The sequence below is a fragment of the Octopus sinensis genome, linkage group LG1 (assembly GCF_006345805.1).
Source record: "Octopus sinensis linkage group LG1, ASM634580v1, whole genome shotgun sequence".
In the NCBI taxonomy this organism is placed as follows: Eukaryota; Metazoa; Mollusca; class Cephalopoda; order Octopoda; family Octopodidae; genus Octopus; species Octopus sinensis.
In genome coordinates this window covers 74,317,695-74,336,580 of record NC_042997.1, presented here as the reverse complement: position 1 = coordinate 74,336,580, position 18,886 = coordinate 74,317,695, and the positions used below count along the sequence as shown (strand labels likewise).

Genomic DNA, 18,886 nt, shown 5'->3' with positions numbered 1-18,886 from the left:
GAAACGGGATTAGGGTTACGATCAACGCTTAAAAATATGAATATGAATGACAGGTTAAAAGTTAAGATCGCTTAGCTGGTCATATTTCTGAGATCCATGTTGTCAGCAAGTAGCTCGAGTAGTAGGACGAAATAAATCGTACACTGGTTTATAAGGAGTTAGGGATTGGGGGGGGGGAGTAAAACAATTTAAATGAGAGGGAGCGAGAGAGTATTTGTAAGGAATTCTGGGGAATGGAATAACACAGGGTGGCCCTGAAAGCAAAGAAGGAATTGAAAAAGACAGGAAGCCATGTTGACAATATGGCGATATAGATAACAGAGAAACGGGATTAGGGTTACGATCGACGCTTAAAAATATGAATATGAATGACAGGTTAAAAGTCAACATGTGTATATACATACACTCACACACACATATATATATATATACAAATGTACATTAATGTATAATATATATATATATATATACACATACAACTATCATCTGCTCACAATTTGTGAAATAATACTTTGGTTATTTCTGGTTAATCTCACATGGTTATGAGGAGACACACAAACACACAGTCTCATACAGTTACGTACACATACAAACATTTCAACACAGTCTCATAGAGTTACACGTATGCATGTATGCATACATACACACACACACACACACACAGATACCAGCAAACAATTAGCATCATATTTTTCATTTACTTATTTTTATTGGAATGCTAATGTCTAGGGAAGAAGAGGGCATGGCAAATGAGTAAATTGGACTAACATCATCAAAGGAAGAGGAGGGTATACTGAGCAAGTAAAGTGGACTGACATCTGTCAGTCAGCAAAACGAATTTTATTTGTGTAGACATACACAGACATCAAGATAAAGAATACTGGTGGAACATTTCTAGCAAAAATTCTGCCAAATGTAAACTTAACAGGCCAGATATTGTTGTTTAGGACAGACAAGAAAATGTTTGAAACTATGGATAACTGCTCCAAAACTTGTAGCTCCTATACCCAGATTATAAATTCACATTTATACCATAAATAATTGGTGCACATGGTTTTGTAAGTAAATATCTAAGTGACAATCTGGGGAAGCTGGGTTTTTCAGAAAAAGAAATCAGCCAGCTAACTTGCCCATCTATCTTATATATTAAAAGGCAAGTTGTTTCCTCGAAATTCCACGCCCCCAACATAAATAGACTACTCTCAATTCACCTAGGATTTGAACCCACCATGCCTATGCAATGGTACACATTTGATCTTATATATTAAAAGGCAAGTTGTCTGTCTATCTGTGTATTGTGTGAACCACTTCTACTCCTACAATTTTCAACCGAATTTCACCAAATTTGACATGTGTGTTCTCTTTAACTTAGGATACTTTTTCTTATAATTTTTTCCTTGAAATTCCATGCCCTCAACATAAATAGACTACTCTCAATTCACCTAGGATTTGGCTTGAACCAGCGAAAAACATGACACACACCCCGCTGGAAAAAATCAATACTTTACTTTGTCAGCTGTGGCGAGCTCTTATCGACTGCTTTCACAGTACTGCCAGTAGTATTCATTTGTGAGTTACGATTTGCCTGTTTTCATATGAGCACTCTTTTTCATATAACTATTCCAACTTAAACTAGCCACTTCAAAACTCTTACCCAAAATTAAAAATCCTTAATTCAGTCTGTTTGATTAACATTTTTGCCAACTACATTTTATTGTTCTTTTGGGTGCTACACATTTTTTTCCTACACCGCTTTTTCCTTAGGACTTTTTCTATTGTGTAAACTGATAATTTTCCACCATGCCTCAATGCAAAAGATCCAATATAGGTCGGCAAACAAATGCTGCAAAGAAAAGTAAACATATGCACGCAAATGAATTTGCCGAGGATGCCACCAGGAGGAATTCTCTCAGTGCCCTTAGGATGGCTTCAGCGTGAAGAAAGAAAAGTGAAGGGCAGCATTGTGATCAGTTAGCATGTATTGCTACGCAACAAGCCGCCCAGAGCAATGAGCAATGTTCAGCACTCCGAACAAGAAATGCTTGCTCATTGTGCGGCAGAGACTGCAGCACAATGCACTGTTTGACTTACAAGGGATGCTTCCTCAACTGCTGTTGCATGAGCTGCAGAGACTGCAGCAGCACAACATGCAGATTGACTTACAAGAGATGCTACTGCACATGCTACAGAGACTACAGGGGAAAGACAACAATGGATGTTGCTCTATGCAACAAACATCAGGTAACCATACCCTTGTCGCCTTATTTATTTCATTAGCATAATCTTCACAGTATGCTCTCCATTAAGTGCCCCCAGTTGTGACGTAGGCAACAGATACTACACTTTTCATCTTCTTTGCACAGGCCACACATCAAATTTTTTGTTCAGATAATGTTGTATGCACAACCCAGCAAAACAGCAGGCAAACATACTACTCTTTACCTCATATCTTTAGGCTCAACCTTTCCTTCTGCTAAACAGCATATGTCAGCAGTTATGTGGTTAGGAAAATAAACTAAATTACTGCCAGTCTTTTTACTGATCGACCTACTGTCCCAATGGAAAACAAGGACAATGGTGTGGGCATATGACTATGCATGTTCACTATTGCGCTAAATAAATCAAACAATGCAGGGAACATCTGCCATTATGATTTTGTGTCATTCAGTTCAGAGGTGCATCTGTGAATGGTCTAATAACCGAACAGGCATACTTAACAAACAGCCCCAGACAATGCTGGATACACCTGCTAATATATATAAAACAAAGGATGTCTGTGTATGTAATATGTATGCATCTCTACAGTTTTCAACTGATTTTCACCAACTTTATGCATACATTACTTATGTACCATGGATGGTCATGCACTATAACATTTTGCCCAAAGCTCCTGCATAATGCAAGAAACCAACTGTAAAAAACAAATCCTTTGACTTCTGCAGTTTTCATCCGATTCTCTCCCTCTTCCCTCTTTATCAATTTCAACATCTGTCACTGTTCCTCTCTTTAATGCCATGTCTGTTTCTTTCACTCACTCTCCCTCTCTCTCTTTCTCTCTCTTTCTTTCTCTCTCTCTTTCTCTCTCTCTCTCTCTCTTAAGCTGACACACTCCCTCTTCTCTCCTCTGTTTATCTATCTTTTCTCTTTCCTTTTTTTACAAGCTTGACATCTATCACTGTTCTTCTCATTAATTTCATCTCTCTCTCTCTCTCTCTCTCTCTTTCTCTCTCAAAATGACACAATAACTTATTTTGACTACAAATTGACTTCTGTGTCTTTCAAATAGTATTGCGTTAAAATCTGTATTGCTAGCGTATCTGTGCATTTCAAATTAAAAATAAATTAGTTACTTCTCATTTTTTTATTCAGTGTGTTTATATTTGCCATATCTGCCCAGAAATTGACTTCAGCTTATATTCAATTTCGCAAAAATTGCCTGAAAATGAAGTTCAATGTATTTCAATTTTGTCATCTGTGAATATCTTTGTCTTCGCTCTCATTTTCCAGTAGATTCTCTACTTTTGTCTTCTGCAGTTTTCATCCAATGTCTATTTATCTGTTCTCTTTCCTTCTCTCCACTCTGACCATCTGTCACTGTTCCTCTCTTTATTTCTATGTCTGTTTCTTTCACTATTTTTCTCCTCTCTCTCTCTCTTTCTATCTTTAACTCACACAAAATAACTTCTGTATAAAAATTGTTTTCTGTGTCTTTCACATAGCCTTACATTTAAATCTATGTCATTGCAGTTTTTTTTCACATTATGATTGAAAAATTACTTAGTTATTTCTCATTTTTATTAATCTGTTGTGTCTAAATTCAGTTTTGCAACTTCTACCTTCAATTACAATTCAGTTTCAACAGATCTGCCTGACATTTGGGTTCAATTTATTTACACTATCTGTAGTTTCCTCCCACGAGATTACTTTCTTCATTTTAAACATTGCCACATCTGGTTTCGTATTTGAAGCTTCAAACCTCTTAGACAATACCACCTAAGAAAAGAGCCTGTATTGGTTACAAAACTGCTGCAGCAGAGACATTGAAGAGGAGAGCAAATGAATCCTCAGACGAGACTGTATGAAGACATTCAAAAGATGCTGCTTGCACAGCCAAATGCCAGAGCCATGGAAAGTAAGGAGTAGTGTAGCAGTCAGCACTTCAGAAATGCTACATTAACAGCTTCATGTCGTGCTAACCTGAGTCAGTCACATTGCATTATTCTTCATAATAGGAATGCTACATCAACTGCAGCTGTGTGAGCTGTAGAGAACAAAGAACAGCATGCCATTCGCCATGCCAGGAAATGCAGAGAACAAAGAACAGTGTGCTGTTCACCAGAAAAGAGATGCAACAGCAGTTGCTGCTGCATGAGCAGCAGAAAGTATAGGACATTATCCCCAGACTTGGGGATAATGCTCAGAGAAGAGGTAATGTCCATGGTATTTCTAGACCCTGCAGATTGGTGGTATGTCATTTAGTTGCCCATTCTGAAACACCCAGAGATGGCCAGGACACAGCTGTTAAAGCTTCTACTTACAGGTACAACAGCAGAGTCAAAGCACTTCCTGGATAACATTTGAAAGTATGATTGCACATTTCAAATGACCTCTTTTGGTGCTAATATTTTCAGAGATGTTGGATTTCTACCCACTTTCAAAGTACAGGGACAGGTGTATTGTAGGATTGGATCACTCCAGCCTCTTGAAAATGAAGAGCCTCGATTTCTTCAGCTGTACTTTGTTGGGAACTGGTATGAGAAAGCAGGCAGGTGCAACTCCATTTCACATGGTACTGACATGGAGCTCATTCTGCAACTTCAGGATATGATGTATTCCAGAAACAGCTTTGTCCAAAGCTTCAGGTACGCTTTGGAAACAGAAACTATGCCAAATTTCATCATTGTACTAAATGCTGACCAAAGACCAGCTGGGAAGCACGCAGGCTACTATAATGCATCAGCATGCAATGAGATTGCTGTTGTCCTCCATGGTGACCAGTACAAGTGTTGAGACAACATGCAACAAAGGATCAGTGAAACACATAGATCCTACGATGCACTTCAGTATCCCCTTCTTTTTGTAAATGGTGAGAATGGTTACCATTTTGGCATTCCAAAGTATAGCACCAACAATGCTGGAGATCAAAGCAACAAAACAGTTTCATGTATGGACTTCTGCATGTACTGCTTTATGACATGTGAGAACTGCTTCAACCACCTACAACAGTCCCATGCACTCTACCACCAATTTGCAGTTGATATGAGTGCAAAAATGGAGTCTGAGAGATTGATATTCATCAGATTAAATCAGAAAAAGCTGCATTGTGACAGCTACATCCAACTTCAAGATGGTTTCTACAATGATGCAGCTCCCAGAAGCATTGGACAAGTTTGCATCCTTCCATTTACATTTACAGGAGGTCCCTGCTATATGCATGAGAGGACCCAGGATTCAATGACATATGTGTGACAATATAGTAGGCCTGATCACCTTCACATGCAATTCTAAGTGACAAGAGATCAGTAGTGAACTCTTCACAGGTCAAAAACCCAAGCATAGGCAAGACCTCATGGCTAGAATCTTTCAGTTAGAGTTGATTCAACTGATGGACCTCATCATAAAAGGTCAGGTATTTGGACATGTACACTGTGGAATGGCAAAAAAGTGGCCTACCTCATGCTCATATCCTGATTTGGTTATCGATCAAGATCTAATTCAATGACAATTACCTCTGCCAAGCTACCAGATCCATCCACAGTGAAGTCAAACATGGTGTATGGCCCATGTGGACATGGCTTCAGTTTATACTCACCCTATTTAAAAGACAATGTGTGCACCAAAAACTTTCCCAGGTATTTTCTTCTGGAAACCCAGACTGGTCCTGATGGGTATCCATCATACAGGTGAAGAAAACCTGCTATGGTTGGACAGCATGAAGTTGATAACAGATGGATAGTCCCATACTGTCCACTCCTACTCAGTACATTCAACATCCACACCAATGTTTAATTTTGCAGCTCTGTTAAATCCATCAAATACGTGTGTAAGTATGTGAACACAGGTTCCAATGTTTGGTTTTCATAAAGAAAACAGCAGAGATGAGGTAGCTCAATACCAAGTGGGTCAATACCTCAGTAGCAATGAGGCCTTCTGGCAAATTTTCAGGTTTCCATTGCAGCAAAGTCATTGAAAACTTGGCAGTGCACCTTGAAAATGGCTAAAGAGTGTATTTTACCAAGGCACAGAAACCAAATGAAACCAATCTGACAGTGTTTTTAAACTTTGCCAAGTCAATGATTTTGCTCAAACATTGCTTTATCCACAGGTGCCATCCTACTACACATGGAACAAAAAGAAGTGGGCATGAAGAGAGGTTGATCAAGATGTTGATGGACATCCTGGGATAAAATTTGACAATTGCTTTGGCAGAGTTTACACAGTCCATCCCAGTCAACAGGAGTGTTTCTACCTCCATCTTCTACTGCATGAAGTCAGAGGACCCACATGTTTCCATGACCTGTAAACATTTGATGGCAATGTATATGGAACATACTGGGAGGCCTGCTTCAAGCATGAGTTGCTAGAAGACGGGGCACAGTGAGATGCAACACTGTCAGAAGCCACTGCATCAAAGTCCTCCAAAAGTCTCAGGGCATCGTTCGCAGTGATATTGCAAACATGTGAGTTATGTGATCCCAGATCTTTGTGGTTGAAGTACAGGAATGAACTCTCCAGAGATTGGAAACATCAAGCACAAATGCATCCTGGGTCCTGTCATGCAGTGATGAAATTTACAATCTTCAGTTGATTGACATAGACGACAAGTTCGTTTCAATGGGTGGAAATGTTCTTCCCACATACATCTTGCTACAAACATTAAGGGAAGCATCAAATTCTCTTCCCACATACATTCTACAAGAAACATCCTACAATGCTGAGGCTCTCACCAGATATGTTGGCTGCATGCTCCCCCAGAGAGGAGACATATTTTTCCTGGATGCTCCAAGGGGAACAGGAAAAACATGTGATAAAGCTTCTTCTAACCAAAGTTAGACAGTACAAGGGCATCATGTTAGCTGTGGAATCCTCTGGGGTTGCTGCAACTTTACTGCCTGGTGGCAGGACATCATTCTCTACATTTAAGCTTCCTTTCAATATGACAAGTTCTGACACACCTACTTGCCAAATCAGTAAGAGCTCAGAAAATGCAAAAGTTCTGAGAAGGTGTCAGGTCATTGTGTGAGATGAATGCATCATGGCACACAAAGGAAGTCTTTAGATCGAACACTAAAAGACATCAGGGACTGTCAGGGTCCCATGGAGGGTGTCACTTTTTTATTGTCTGGGGATTTCAGGCAGGCTCTTCCCGTAATTCCCAAAGGAACCAGGGCAGATGAAGTCCAAGCATGTCTTAAGTCCTCTCCACTATGGCACCATGTCACAACATTGCATCTTAACACCAACATGAGAGCTCATATGCATGGTGACCGACTGTTGGCAAAATTTGCTGAAGACATTTTGTGCCTTGGCAACGGCAAGATACCTCTGGATACGTGTGGAATAATTTCACTCAGCTCAGTTTGCACCATCATTAGTACCATTGATGATCTCAAATCTGTTATGTTTCCCAATCTGCATGAAAATTACAAAAATCTCACTTGGCTGTGTGAAAAGGCAATACTTGCTCCAAAAACACCCTCTGTGGCAGAACTTCACCTGGAGGAGTCATGTTTCTCACATGGGCAATTATATGTTGGCTACTCCAGAGTGAAGACCAAAAACAATCTATTCACATTCGCTTCACACGGGAAAACAAAAAATATTGTTTACACAGAGGTTCTGCAGTCTTTCTATGTATCTACCTCCACACATCTTTCAAATGTCAAAAAGTAGTGGCTACAAAGAAAGGCTGGTCAAGATGTTGATGGACATCCTGGCAATTGCCTAGAGAGAGTTTACATAGTCCATCCCAGTGAACAGGATCTGAAAAGCTTTGATGAATAGATATGTGGAACATGGTGAAAGACCTGTTTTATGCATGGGTTACTACGAGATGGAGCACAGTGGCATGCTATACTGGCAGAAGCTGCTGCATCAAAGCCCAAGCCTTGGGAGAGTTTACACAGTCCACTGCAGTCAACAGGAGTGTTTCTACCTCGGTCTTTCACTGCACAAGGTCAGAGTATCAACATATTTACATGAGCTGAAAAGCATTGATAGCGAGATATGGTTTACTACAAGATGGGGTATGGTGTCATGCAGTGCTGGAAGAGGCTGCTGCATCAAAGTCCCCCAAAAGTCTCAGGGCATTATTTGCAGTGATATTGCAAACATGCATGTTATGAGAAGTTGAAATGGAGATGACCTCTTCATAACAAGGATTTGCTTTATTCCATAAGGGGCGGAAATACCCTTTACTTTCAGGCAGTTGCAATTACCCGTTCAGGTAAGTTTTGTGATGTCCAGCAACAAATTGCAGGGGCAAACACTCTCCGTAGTGGGACTTCACCTGGAGGAATTGTTAGCAGCACTGCAAAAGTTGGTAAGTTTCTACAATTTTGCATGTTCTTACTAAAACATTGAGTGTATTGCACATTTCAGAGGTTTTAAATTTCAATATTATTCCTTTCTCATATGTATTTTCATAAATTTCAATTCATTACACACCCATATATTTCAATTTTTCTAAGAAAAATCTGTATTTTTCTCATTTCTGTGGTTATGACATATTTCAGAAATATGTTGAAGGTTTTTGTGATTTTCGATAGATTTTGTCATGGAATTACTTACGTTTTTCAAAAAAGCTTCGGCAGCGCTGGCTGTTAGACTATAAAATAAATGTTCTTATAATGACAAAGTGTTCACACTCCGAGCAATGCTGGGTACCTCTGCTAGTCATAAATACAATGTTAATGGGACTGTAAAAATATGCAAAATTTTTCTCAAGTTCAAGATGTTATCTATATTCCAATGTTCGGGCTTATATCTTTGTTAGAAACTAGCCCCTTCCTCACCAGAAGAATTCAAAGAAGAGAGAGAAAGAATGAGAGAGAGAGAGAGAGAGAGAGAGTTTTCTTGATATTCATTTGCGATGCAATAAATAGTATTTTGTTTGACATTGCATACCAATAGTCTCTGGCACATAAAAACATCACCAAAAGATAAGTTTTTCTTCAAGAACAGAAGCATCTTGTCATGTCATTCTCTTTTTCTCTCCTTCTAGTGTATCTCACTCATAATTCAGTTATCTTTCCAAACTTTACTTTTATATCTTAACAACCTGTGTACTGTAAAGTAAAAATTAAAAGCACATATTCTTAAGCAGGTTAAACCACCTAACATTCTTCCATTGCTATATGAAGTACAATGGGTTCATATATAACTTTGACAGTCTCTGACCTGTAAGAATGGCTTCCCCGTCACCAACAATAAACAAATCTCATATCTATCTTATAAGGGGTAATTGAATAACTTTGTCTTATTCAAAGAGTACATCTTACACAATTGGGAAGCTGCAGCCACCATGTACATACACGGCATACACCTACATCAGAACAATATGCAATTTGTTTGGTTTACAAACTTTTATCTCTTAACAACAGTTGAACTGACTCCTTCTGTCTCTTTTACTGATAATTCTATGTTCTCTGTTCTTAAAACAAGTTGCATACTGACTTCACAATACCTTATTTCATGCAACCACCTTCTTCTAACTTCTAAGCTCTCCATTGCTGCTTGACCTACAAGAATTAACAGCCAACTACCTTTCAAATCATAATATATTGTCTTAAAAATTAAAGGACATGTTGGGGGATGTAGTTCTGAAGAGAGGACAGAATGGTCACAGTTTTGGCATCCTTCCTTCATCATTGCTGACCTGGGATTGAACAATAACAATTTCTTTTGTTTAATTTTTGAATATTTGGAGTCTTATGTGTTTTGTTTTAAGGTTGATGATTTAAAGGCCAAATTAGCTGAGCAAGAAATTGAACTTGCTGAGAAAAATGAAGATGCAAATAAACTGATAGCAATCGTTGGTGCAGAGACTGAGAAAGTTGCCCAAGAAAAAGCTATTGCTGATGAAGAAGCTATAAAAGTACAAATAATTAATGAAGAAGTATCACAAAAAGCTAAAGATTGTTCTGAAGATCTTGCTAAAGCTGAACCAGCTCTTCAAGCTGCAATGGAGGCTCTTGACACTCTCAATAAAGTAAGTCCCAATTACTTTTGTATGTATACATGCATATATGTGTGTGAAAAAATGCATAGAAGCATTGATGTATATTCAAATATGCATTAATGCTTCTATGCATTTTTCATTTGAATATGATTGGACATTCACCTGCAAGATTAAATATTCATTTATGTTGATTGAACATCATAATAAAATTGTAGTAAATAATTTAAAAGAAAGCAAAAAAAAAAGGAATAGGTGCTAATACTGAAAGTGACAGTGGAAAAAAGTTTGCGTTTAATTGTATGCATGTATGTCTGTAAATGACAGCGTACATATGTGTATATGTGGATGTGTGTTTGCATTCAGTTAATTTTACCATTACTGGCTAAATATTTCATTATTCAAAGTGAAAAATATACTATGGGGTTCTTTATTTTTAAATAGCTTTTCAAGGCACAGTTGCTTGTTTCTTGTGTCCTCAGTTTACCATTCTCCCTCTTTATTTGAACTCTTTTCCTTTTCTTCTGCTATTGTATGAGGCATAGGCTCTTTTTACCTTCCCTATCCTACCACCTCCCACTCAATTCACCTTCCACTCAAAAGTCTAGCCAACTTACACCACCTGTTTCTTTCCCCCTCCCTACATAACTTTAACTTCAATTCTTCCTTCAGTTACTTCTCTACAATCCAAGCAACAACATCACTTGTTCTTCCTCATTCTCAAATAAAAGGCAATATCCTACATTTCATATGCATTTGAACTTAACAAGTTCTCCTATGAACTCTTCTAACAGAAGTTCATAACCGAACTTCTGTTTCCTAAACAAGATATGGAATGCAAATGCTTGAATTTTTTTGATTTTGATGCTTTGTCAAGAAGTATGGCAAGAAGTGATATAGCTGTAATGCCTACCATCGCCATTATTATTATTGCAACTATCATTACCTTCCATCACTATTCCCATCACCAACATCAACATCATTATCAAAGTAAATTGCATATTTCAAAATGTTGTGACATACTGAAAATTTCAGAAAAATCTCACAGAAATGAAGTCTTTTGGCTCACCTCCAGCAGCAGTTATAAATGTTGCTTCTGCTGTGATGGTCCTGTTAGCTCCTGATGGAAGGATACCTGCAGATAGAAGTTGGAAGGCAGCCAAGGCTACTGTGATGAGTAAGGTAAATATCTTATATTTCTCTAATCATCATGCTATTGTTATTAGGCAATGAACAAAAAAAGACAATATGAAAGGGTTAAGTTTTAACAAATATTTAACACCTAAAAAGAAGGGTGAGAGTCTTGACGTCTTGGATACTAGTTCTTCATCAGAAAAAGTAAAAGAATAAGAAAATGTTGGTTGGAAAGAAATAAAAAAAAAAGGATTAGGAGTCATGTGAAAATGTGGTTTTATGGAGTAAGTTAGGCAAGGAGGAGGAGGCAAGGTTCTGTGTGCATGTATAGGAAGGTATCCATATATAGAGATAGGGGAGGTGCGTGTCTGTGGTGGTATAGGTGCATGTGGTTTCTTGGAGATATGTGTAAGTGTGTGAAGGTGAGAAAATATGGGAGTGTAGTGTTGTGGCATAGTGGAGGCATGGGATGATGGTGTTTTGATGTAATCATATTACATATGATATGAAGATGTGGGGAAGGGGGATGGAATAGGCACTGTGAGGCAATGAAAGGCAAGGTAAAAGGAAGGTGGTGTTTAAGTAGAAGCAATGATGAAAATGCTGTACAAATAGTGTTAAAAAAAAGAAAAACTATATAAAAATAGTAAAGTGATAACACTGGCAAAAAGCTTCAAGGTTACATAACAGGTACAATGTCTGAAAAAAAGTAATAAAAGATATGGAAGTTGTGGCTACACCAAAAAAGTAATAAAAGATATGGTATAGAAGTCGTGGTTACACCAAAGACTAAGTGTTGTATTAGGTAGATGGTCAACAGAAAGGAATATCTAAAAACTGGAAACCTGTTGCTGAGTTGGATGCCCCATGAATCTATCAGCCCATTGGTAGCCAGTTTGCCCAATGTAGAAAAGATTGCAATGTGCACAAAGAAATGCAGCAGAAAGAGTCTTCAATGTGGAAAGTGTGATGGTTAAGTCCAGTAAGAAAGGTGATATAAGAAAGGAAAGGGTAGCTGTGACAGTGGAAGCAGGGAAGGGTCCAAGAGAGAATAGGGTGTTGGATAGAAGCTATGATCAAGGAAGCTGCAGAGGTTGTGGACATGTATTAAGGAGATGAGTGGAATGGAGAAGAAACTGCAAGTTTCAGGGTCAGATTGAAGGTGGCAGAAAAGGTGGAGAATGGTGCATTGTAAAGGCAGGGTGGTAGGTCCATTGGTGAAAGGGAAGCAAATGCAATGTATAGAACTCCGGACACAGGGTGTAAGGTCTGAGGTACAATAACTGCATAGGTATGAAAGAAAATAGGGTGAATAAGGGAGGGAAAGTAATCGCATCAAATGAAAAGGTCAGCCTAATGTTGAGCTTGCATCTTAGAAATCATGGTTACTGCTGCAAGGGTGCTGGAAATGAAGGCATTTGAAATAAGGGATATAGCATTTAGTGTGGGTGGAGTGTGAGGAAAAAATGTTACAGTAGGAATAGGAGTTAGTGGATTTGTGGAAGATGGATGTGGAGAGTGTGAAGGTCGGGTGGTCATTGGAGATGATGAATGTCAAAGAAATGGAGGGAGATTCCAGAGATAGAGGACAAGAACTGAAAAGAGGGGTGAAAAGTTCTGACAAATGAAAGTATTTAGCTCTGTGTGGAAAAAAAAAGTTTATTTTATGAAAAATAAATTTTGTAAAATTTCACCACTTTATATTAATTGCAACTTTTGTGAAAGTTATTTTTCTTTTCTAAAAATCTTTTTTTATTAACATGGAAGTTGATAAGATCAACACTGATACTGTGTTCAACTAATACATTTAGATTTACTATTTAATTTTTTATTTAGGTGGATGCCTTCCTGACTAATCTGAAAGAATATAACAAGGAAAATATCCATGAGAATTGCCGTAAAGCCATTCAGCCATACCTTAATGACAAAGATTTCAATCCTGAATTTATTTATGCTAAATCCTCTGCAGCAGCTGGTCTTTGTGCATGGGTAATAAACATCATGAAATTCTATGAAGTATTCTGTGATGTAGAGCCCAAAAGAATTGCTTTGAATGTAGCAAATGCTGAGTTGGCTGCAGCTCAGGAAAAGTTAGCCTTCCTTCAAGCAAAGCTTGTTCAATTAGAACTGTCATTAGCCAGTCTAACAGCTAAATTCCAAAAGGCAACTGATGCTAAACTAAAATGCCAAGCTGAGGCTGATGCTACCAATAATACTATTGTACTGGCAAACCGTTTAGTAGGTGGATTAGCTTCTGAAAATGTCCGCTGGGCAGAATCAATCAATATTCTAAAAGAGCAGGAGAAAACTTTGCCAGGTGATATACTCCTTGTATCATCTTTTGTATCATACCTTGGTTGCTTCACCAAACCATATCGCCTTGAACTCCTTGAAAAAATTTGGATTACAACTTTAGAAAATATTAAAGATATCATTCCAATATCCAGTGAATTTGAACCTCTGTCTTTACTGATAGATGACACAATTATTGCTAAGTGGAACAATGACTGGTTACCAAGTGACAAAATGTCTATTGAGAATGCCACTATACTAACAACTTGTGAACGATGGCCCCTTGTCATAGATCCACAGTTACAAGGAATAAAATGGATCAAACAAAACTTTGCTGCAAACCTAAAGGTATGTTACTCTACTGCAGTGTCTTCAGGCTAACTTTATCAATGTTTTGTGGATATTGTACTTCAGCATTGACTGATGTCAGGTAAAGTGGTAAATTCAAAATAAAGTTCTAACAGTTAGAAAAGAAAATGAGTGACTGCTATTGATTAAGATATATAATTTACAGTATTGTCATTAAAAATGGTTGTAATGTGCTATAAAAGTTATACTCCTACCTCTTTGATTTGGAACACCATAGCTTATCTACAGTGATTCTCAGTGTAAAAGTGTAAGAACGATAAGGGAAGTGTAGTTCAAACTTTTTCTGGCACTTAAAGAATTTGAGCTTGCTCTGAAATGAAAGCTTCTTGAAAAATACATTTTCTCTGCTACTTAAATGATAGATTGTATCCTCTCAATCTATCCATTTATGTAAGCAGGATTGTTAGTAATTAAGTATCTGTACCAATGCCTACATGTGATTAATTCAGTTGATAAATTCAACATATGTATTGTCATATTTTTACTTCATAATTTTGTTATGAATATTCATTTTGAACCTAAGAGAATTAGATATTAAACTGAATTGTTGCAAGTATCAGTTTAAGGAGGAAACATGAGTAGGAATTTCAGAGTATGGATTTAAGGTATTTAATATGTCATCTGGGAGTGTGACATTTGATGGATGCTTGATGGGCTTGGGCTACCAGTTGACTGATTTATAAAGCTGCTCATCCATTGATCATAAGTACTCTAAAGTTTGATACCTTTCATTTCAGACAGTTCGTATTGGTCAAAAAGGTTACATGGATGTGATAGAAGCTGCTGTTTCAAGTGGAGATACTGTCTTGATTGAAAATATTGGAGAGTCCATTGACCCAATTCTAAACCCTTTACTTGGAAGAAATACAATTAAAAAGGTATACTGTTTAATTTGTAAATCTCATTATGAAAATATAGTGAATACAATGTCTGGCATTATCCTCCTCCTTCCCACTACTGCTTCTGTAGCTGGAATCTGCAAAGTCTTGAAATAAATTTAAATACTAGAAGATCTAACTGTGGTAATGAACTATATAAGAATGTAAACACATTTCTCCTATGCTTTTAAAAAAGAGTTGGGTGAGTTTCGGATGGACTGTTTTGTGATTGCACCCCAGTCAATAGCATAGAACACTCGGCAGTCGAAAATTAAACTATAACCATGGTGGATAACTTAATTTGTATCTTTCTGCCTCTGGTGGCTCATCATTACATAATCAATATACATTTTATGCACAACATGGCATGAATCAGAAGTATTAAAATATAACTGAATATTAGGAAGGCTTTAGCTCTGATAATGAACAGTATAAACATATTTCCTGGTTTTATTTAAATTTTGGAATAAAATTTTAATCAAATGAACTGTATTTAAAAGTGAGAGGAAGATCACAACATTAACTTTCAAAATACACAGACACCACAGATACTCAGAAAACAGATTCCATCACACTCCAGGGAGAGAAACTAGAGGTAGTTGATAGTTTCCGCTACCTGGGTGACCAAGTTAGTAGTGGAGGTGGATGCTCAGAGAGTGTCACCACTAGAATACGAATAGCCTGGGCAAAGTTTAGAAAGCTCCCACCCCTACTGGCGACAAAGGGTCTCTCGCTCAGAGTGAAAGGTAGATTGTATGATGCATGTGTGTGAACTGCCATGCTTCACAGTAGTGAAACATGGGCGGCGGCTGCAGAGGACATCCGTAGACTTGAAAGTAATGAAGCTAGCATGATCCGCTGGATGTGTAATGTCAGTGTGCATGCACAACAGAGGGTAAGCACCCTGAGAGAAATGCTGGACATAAGAAGCATCAGATGTGGTGTGCAAGAGCGACACTTGCGATGGTATGGTCATGTACTGTGGATGGATGAGGAGAGATGTGTGAAGAAGTGCTGCTCCCAAACAGTTGAAGGTATCAGGGGAAGAGGTAGACCCAGGAAGACATGGGATGAGGTAGTCAAGCATGACCTCAGAGCGTTGGGCCTCACAGAGGCAATGACGAAAGACCGAGATCTCTGGAGATAAGCTGTGACTGCAAAGACCCGGTCTGCTTCCTGTCCCGCATAGCCCCCGCCCATTCAAAGTACCTTGGATTCCAGAACATCCCGCAGTGCTTGGGGAGACCTATTGACTGGTTTCCATGCCGGTGGCATGTTAAAAGCACCAACTGATCATGGCCGATGCCAGACTCCCCTGGCACCTGTGCTGGTGGCATGTACAAAAGCACCCACTACACTCACGGAGTGGTTGGCATTAGGAAGGGCATCCAGCTGTAGAAACACTGCCAGATCAGACTGGAGCCTGGTGCAGCTCCTGGCTTCCCAACCCGTGCTAGCGCGGAAAACGGACGTTAAACGATGATGATGATGATGATGAATTCAAAAACTCCTTCAAGTTTATTCAGGAGTTTTGAATTATTGACCAGTGATCACTAGGAGCTCAGCTGAAACTACATGATGGATATGATATTCAAGTCATAATTATCCACATTTAATATCTATCAACATGTTTTTGTTTTCTATTGCAGTACTAGGATAGTGTGAATGTAGGAGGCTGTCATATGACAAGTAGAGAGCAAGTGAGGACAGGAGAAATAAAATGTAATTCCAGAGACTTTCTAGGCAATGGTGGACAATATATTCATCCAGATCTGAAGCCTTTAATCAGATATTCAAAAATAATCAGATGCAGCTCTTTTGAGTACCAAGAAAGCTTTAGTACCATGAACATTATTAAACTTCATTTTCTCCTAATTCTAGTTTGGAAGCCAGACAACTATGTATACAAAAAGCTTAGGTGTCATTCTTCACAAATAATAATAGTGAAATCCAAGGATTTCAGTGTGGCTCTAGTTTTAAAATTCTGTTAAAAATGTCTGCAAATGCAAAAGTTCAAGGCAATCTTAAATAAATTATTTTTTAACTTATGGGCCCACACCTCCCACACCCTCAGGGTTGGCACACTCAATGAGGGCACACTGAAAGGTATGTCTGGTGAGATTGTTGAGATGCTTGAATGGAGATGTTTAGATTTGTGCTGCATCCAAGAAGTAAGGTGGAGAGGAGGTTCTGCTAGGTTCCTCACAGGCAAAGAACATAGGTACAAGATTTTCAGGGCAGGGAACACTGATGGGGTGGGGTCGTGGTTATACTTCTTGTGGAGAAATCAGTTGACAATGTAATCGAAGTCAGAGTCTGCAATAGAATATTTAAGATTAGATTAGTGCTATATCATGGGTTAGCAACCATTATCTCAGCTTATGCGCCTCAGCTGATGGACAGAAAGACCAGTTTTATGACACCCTCTTGCAGACTACCTTGTTGACAAATGACAGGGACCTTCTTTTGTGGATGGTGACTTCAATGGACATGTTGGACAACATGCAAAGGGCTTCCATGGTATACATGGAGGCTATGGTTTTGGTTCCCACAATGAGGAGGGAACCAAACTGCTGAAGTTATCTGATGCAAATGATCTTATGGTTTGCAATACTAACTTCAGGAAGCCTGCCAGTTACCTATTCACCTACTGATCTGGTAGACACACTAGCCAAATTGACTACATTCTCACCAGAAAAAGGGAAAGATGGTGAAGAATGTATCCCACAACATAGACTAGTAGTTAGCAACTTCAGGATCAGGGCTAAATGGATGCCCAGAAGATGGCCAACAGGGAAAAGAAAGGTCTGGAAGCTAAAGGATTTTGTTAATGGACAGAGATTTAAAGATGTATTACCTGAAGCTTTTGACAAAATAGAGGGGGATATAGCATTACATGATGGAGGTTTCTACGAGACAACCTGCTGAGGGCCACTCAGAGGTCTCGGTCTTTGTCATTGCCTCTGTGAGGTCCTATGTGCCACTGGCACGAGTATCACAACTACAATATCCATTCGATTTTTATTTTGATGTTGATGAACTTGACACAATAGGTCTCCTCAAGCACAGCAGGCTGTCCTGCAAGTCATGAACTCACTTCATTTGTCGGGTCTTCGAAGTCACAGCATAACTCCAGAGGTCTCGGTCTTTCGTCATAGCCTCTGTGAGGCCCAACGTATGAAGGTCATGCTTGACCACTTCATCCCATGTCTTTCTGGGTCTACCTCTACCCCGGATTCATTCAACAGTTTGGGAGTGGCACTTCTTCTCTCCTCATCCATCCATAGTTCATGACCACACCAATGCAAATGTCTCTCCTGCATGCTGCATCCGATTCTTCTTATGTCCAACATTTCTCTCAGGGCGCTTACACTCTGTTGTGCATGGATACTGACATTACACATCCAGCGGATCATGCTAGCTTTATTTCTTTTGAGCCTACGCATGTCCTTCGCAGTCACAGCCCATGTTTCACTGCCATAAATCATAGCAGTTTGCACACATGCGTTGTACAATCTAACTTTCACAGTGAGTGAGAGACCCTTTGTCGCCAGTAGGGGAAGAAGCTTTCTAAACTTTGCCCAGGCTATTCTTATTCTAGTGGTAACACTCTCTGAGCATCCACCCCCACTACTAACTTGGTTACCTTGGTAGCGGAAACTATCAACTACTTCTAGTTTCTCCCCCAGGAATGTAATGGAATCTGTTTTCTGAGTATTAATGGTGTCTATTGCCCCTGTGCATCTGCCGCACATGAAAGTTACCTTCTCGGTTAATTTTCTTTTGATGTTGCTGCACCTCTTATGTGTCCATAGCTTACACTGGGTACATCTTATGGAGTTTCTACCTACACCTCTTCTACAGATCGAGCAGGGTCACCTACCTGAAGGGGTGTGTGGTGAGTTTGCCTTCCTACTTACTAGAACTTTGGTCTTTGCTACATTGACTCTAAGGCCTTTTGATTCTAAACCTAGCTTCCGCATATAAAATTTCTCCTCTAGTTCTGTTTGTGATTCTGCTATAAGGGCTAGGTCAT

At 38.8% G+C, this 18,886-nt stretch overlaps 1 protein-coding gene across 2 annotated transcripts in view; it reads left to right on the top strand.

The window, feature by feature from the left end:
• LOC115213643 (dynein beta chain, ciliary-like) overlaps positions 1-18,886 on the top strand; it is an 884,597-nt gene that overhangs the window by 757,925 nt on the left and 107,786 nt on the right. For both annotated transcript variants that reach the window (XM_036501971.1, XM_036501966.1), the window contains 4 exons: positions 9,950-10,210; positions 11,213-11,359; positions 13,148-13,951; positions 14,710-14,850. In XM_036501971.1, coding sequence (XP_036357864.1) covers positions 9,950-10,210; positions 11,213-11,359; positions 13,148-13,951; positions 14,710-14,850 — 1,353 coding nt within the window. The remainder of the gene's footprint in view (positions 1-9,949; positions 10,211-11,212; positions 11,360-13,147; positions 13,952-14,709; positions 14,851-18,886) is intronic.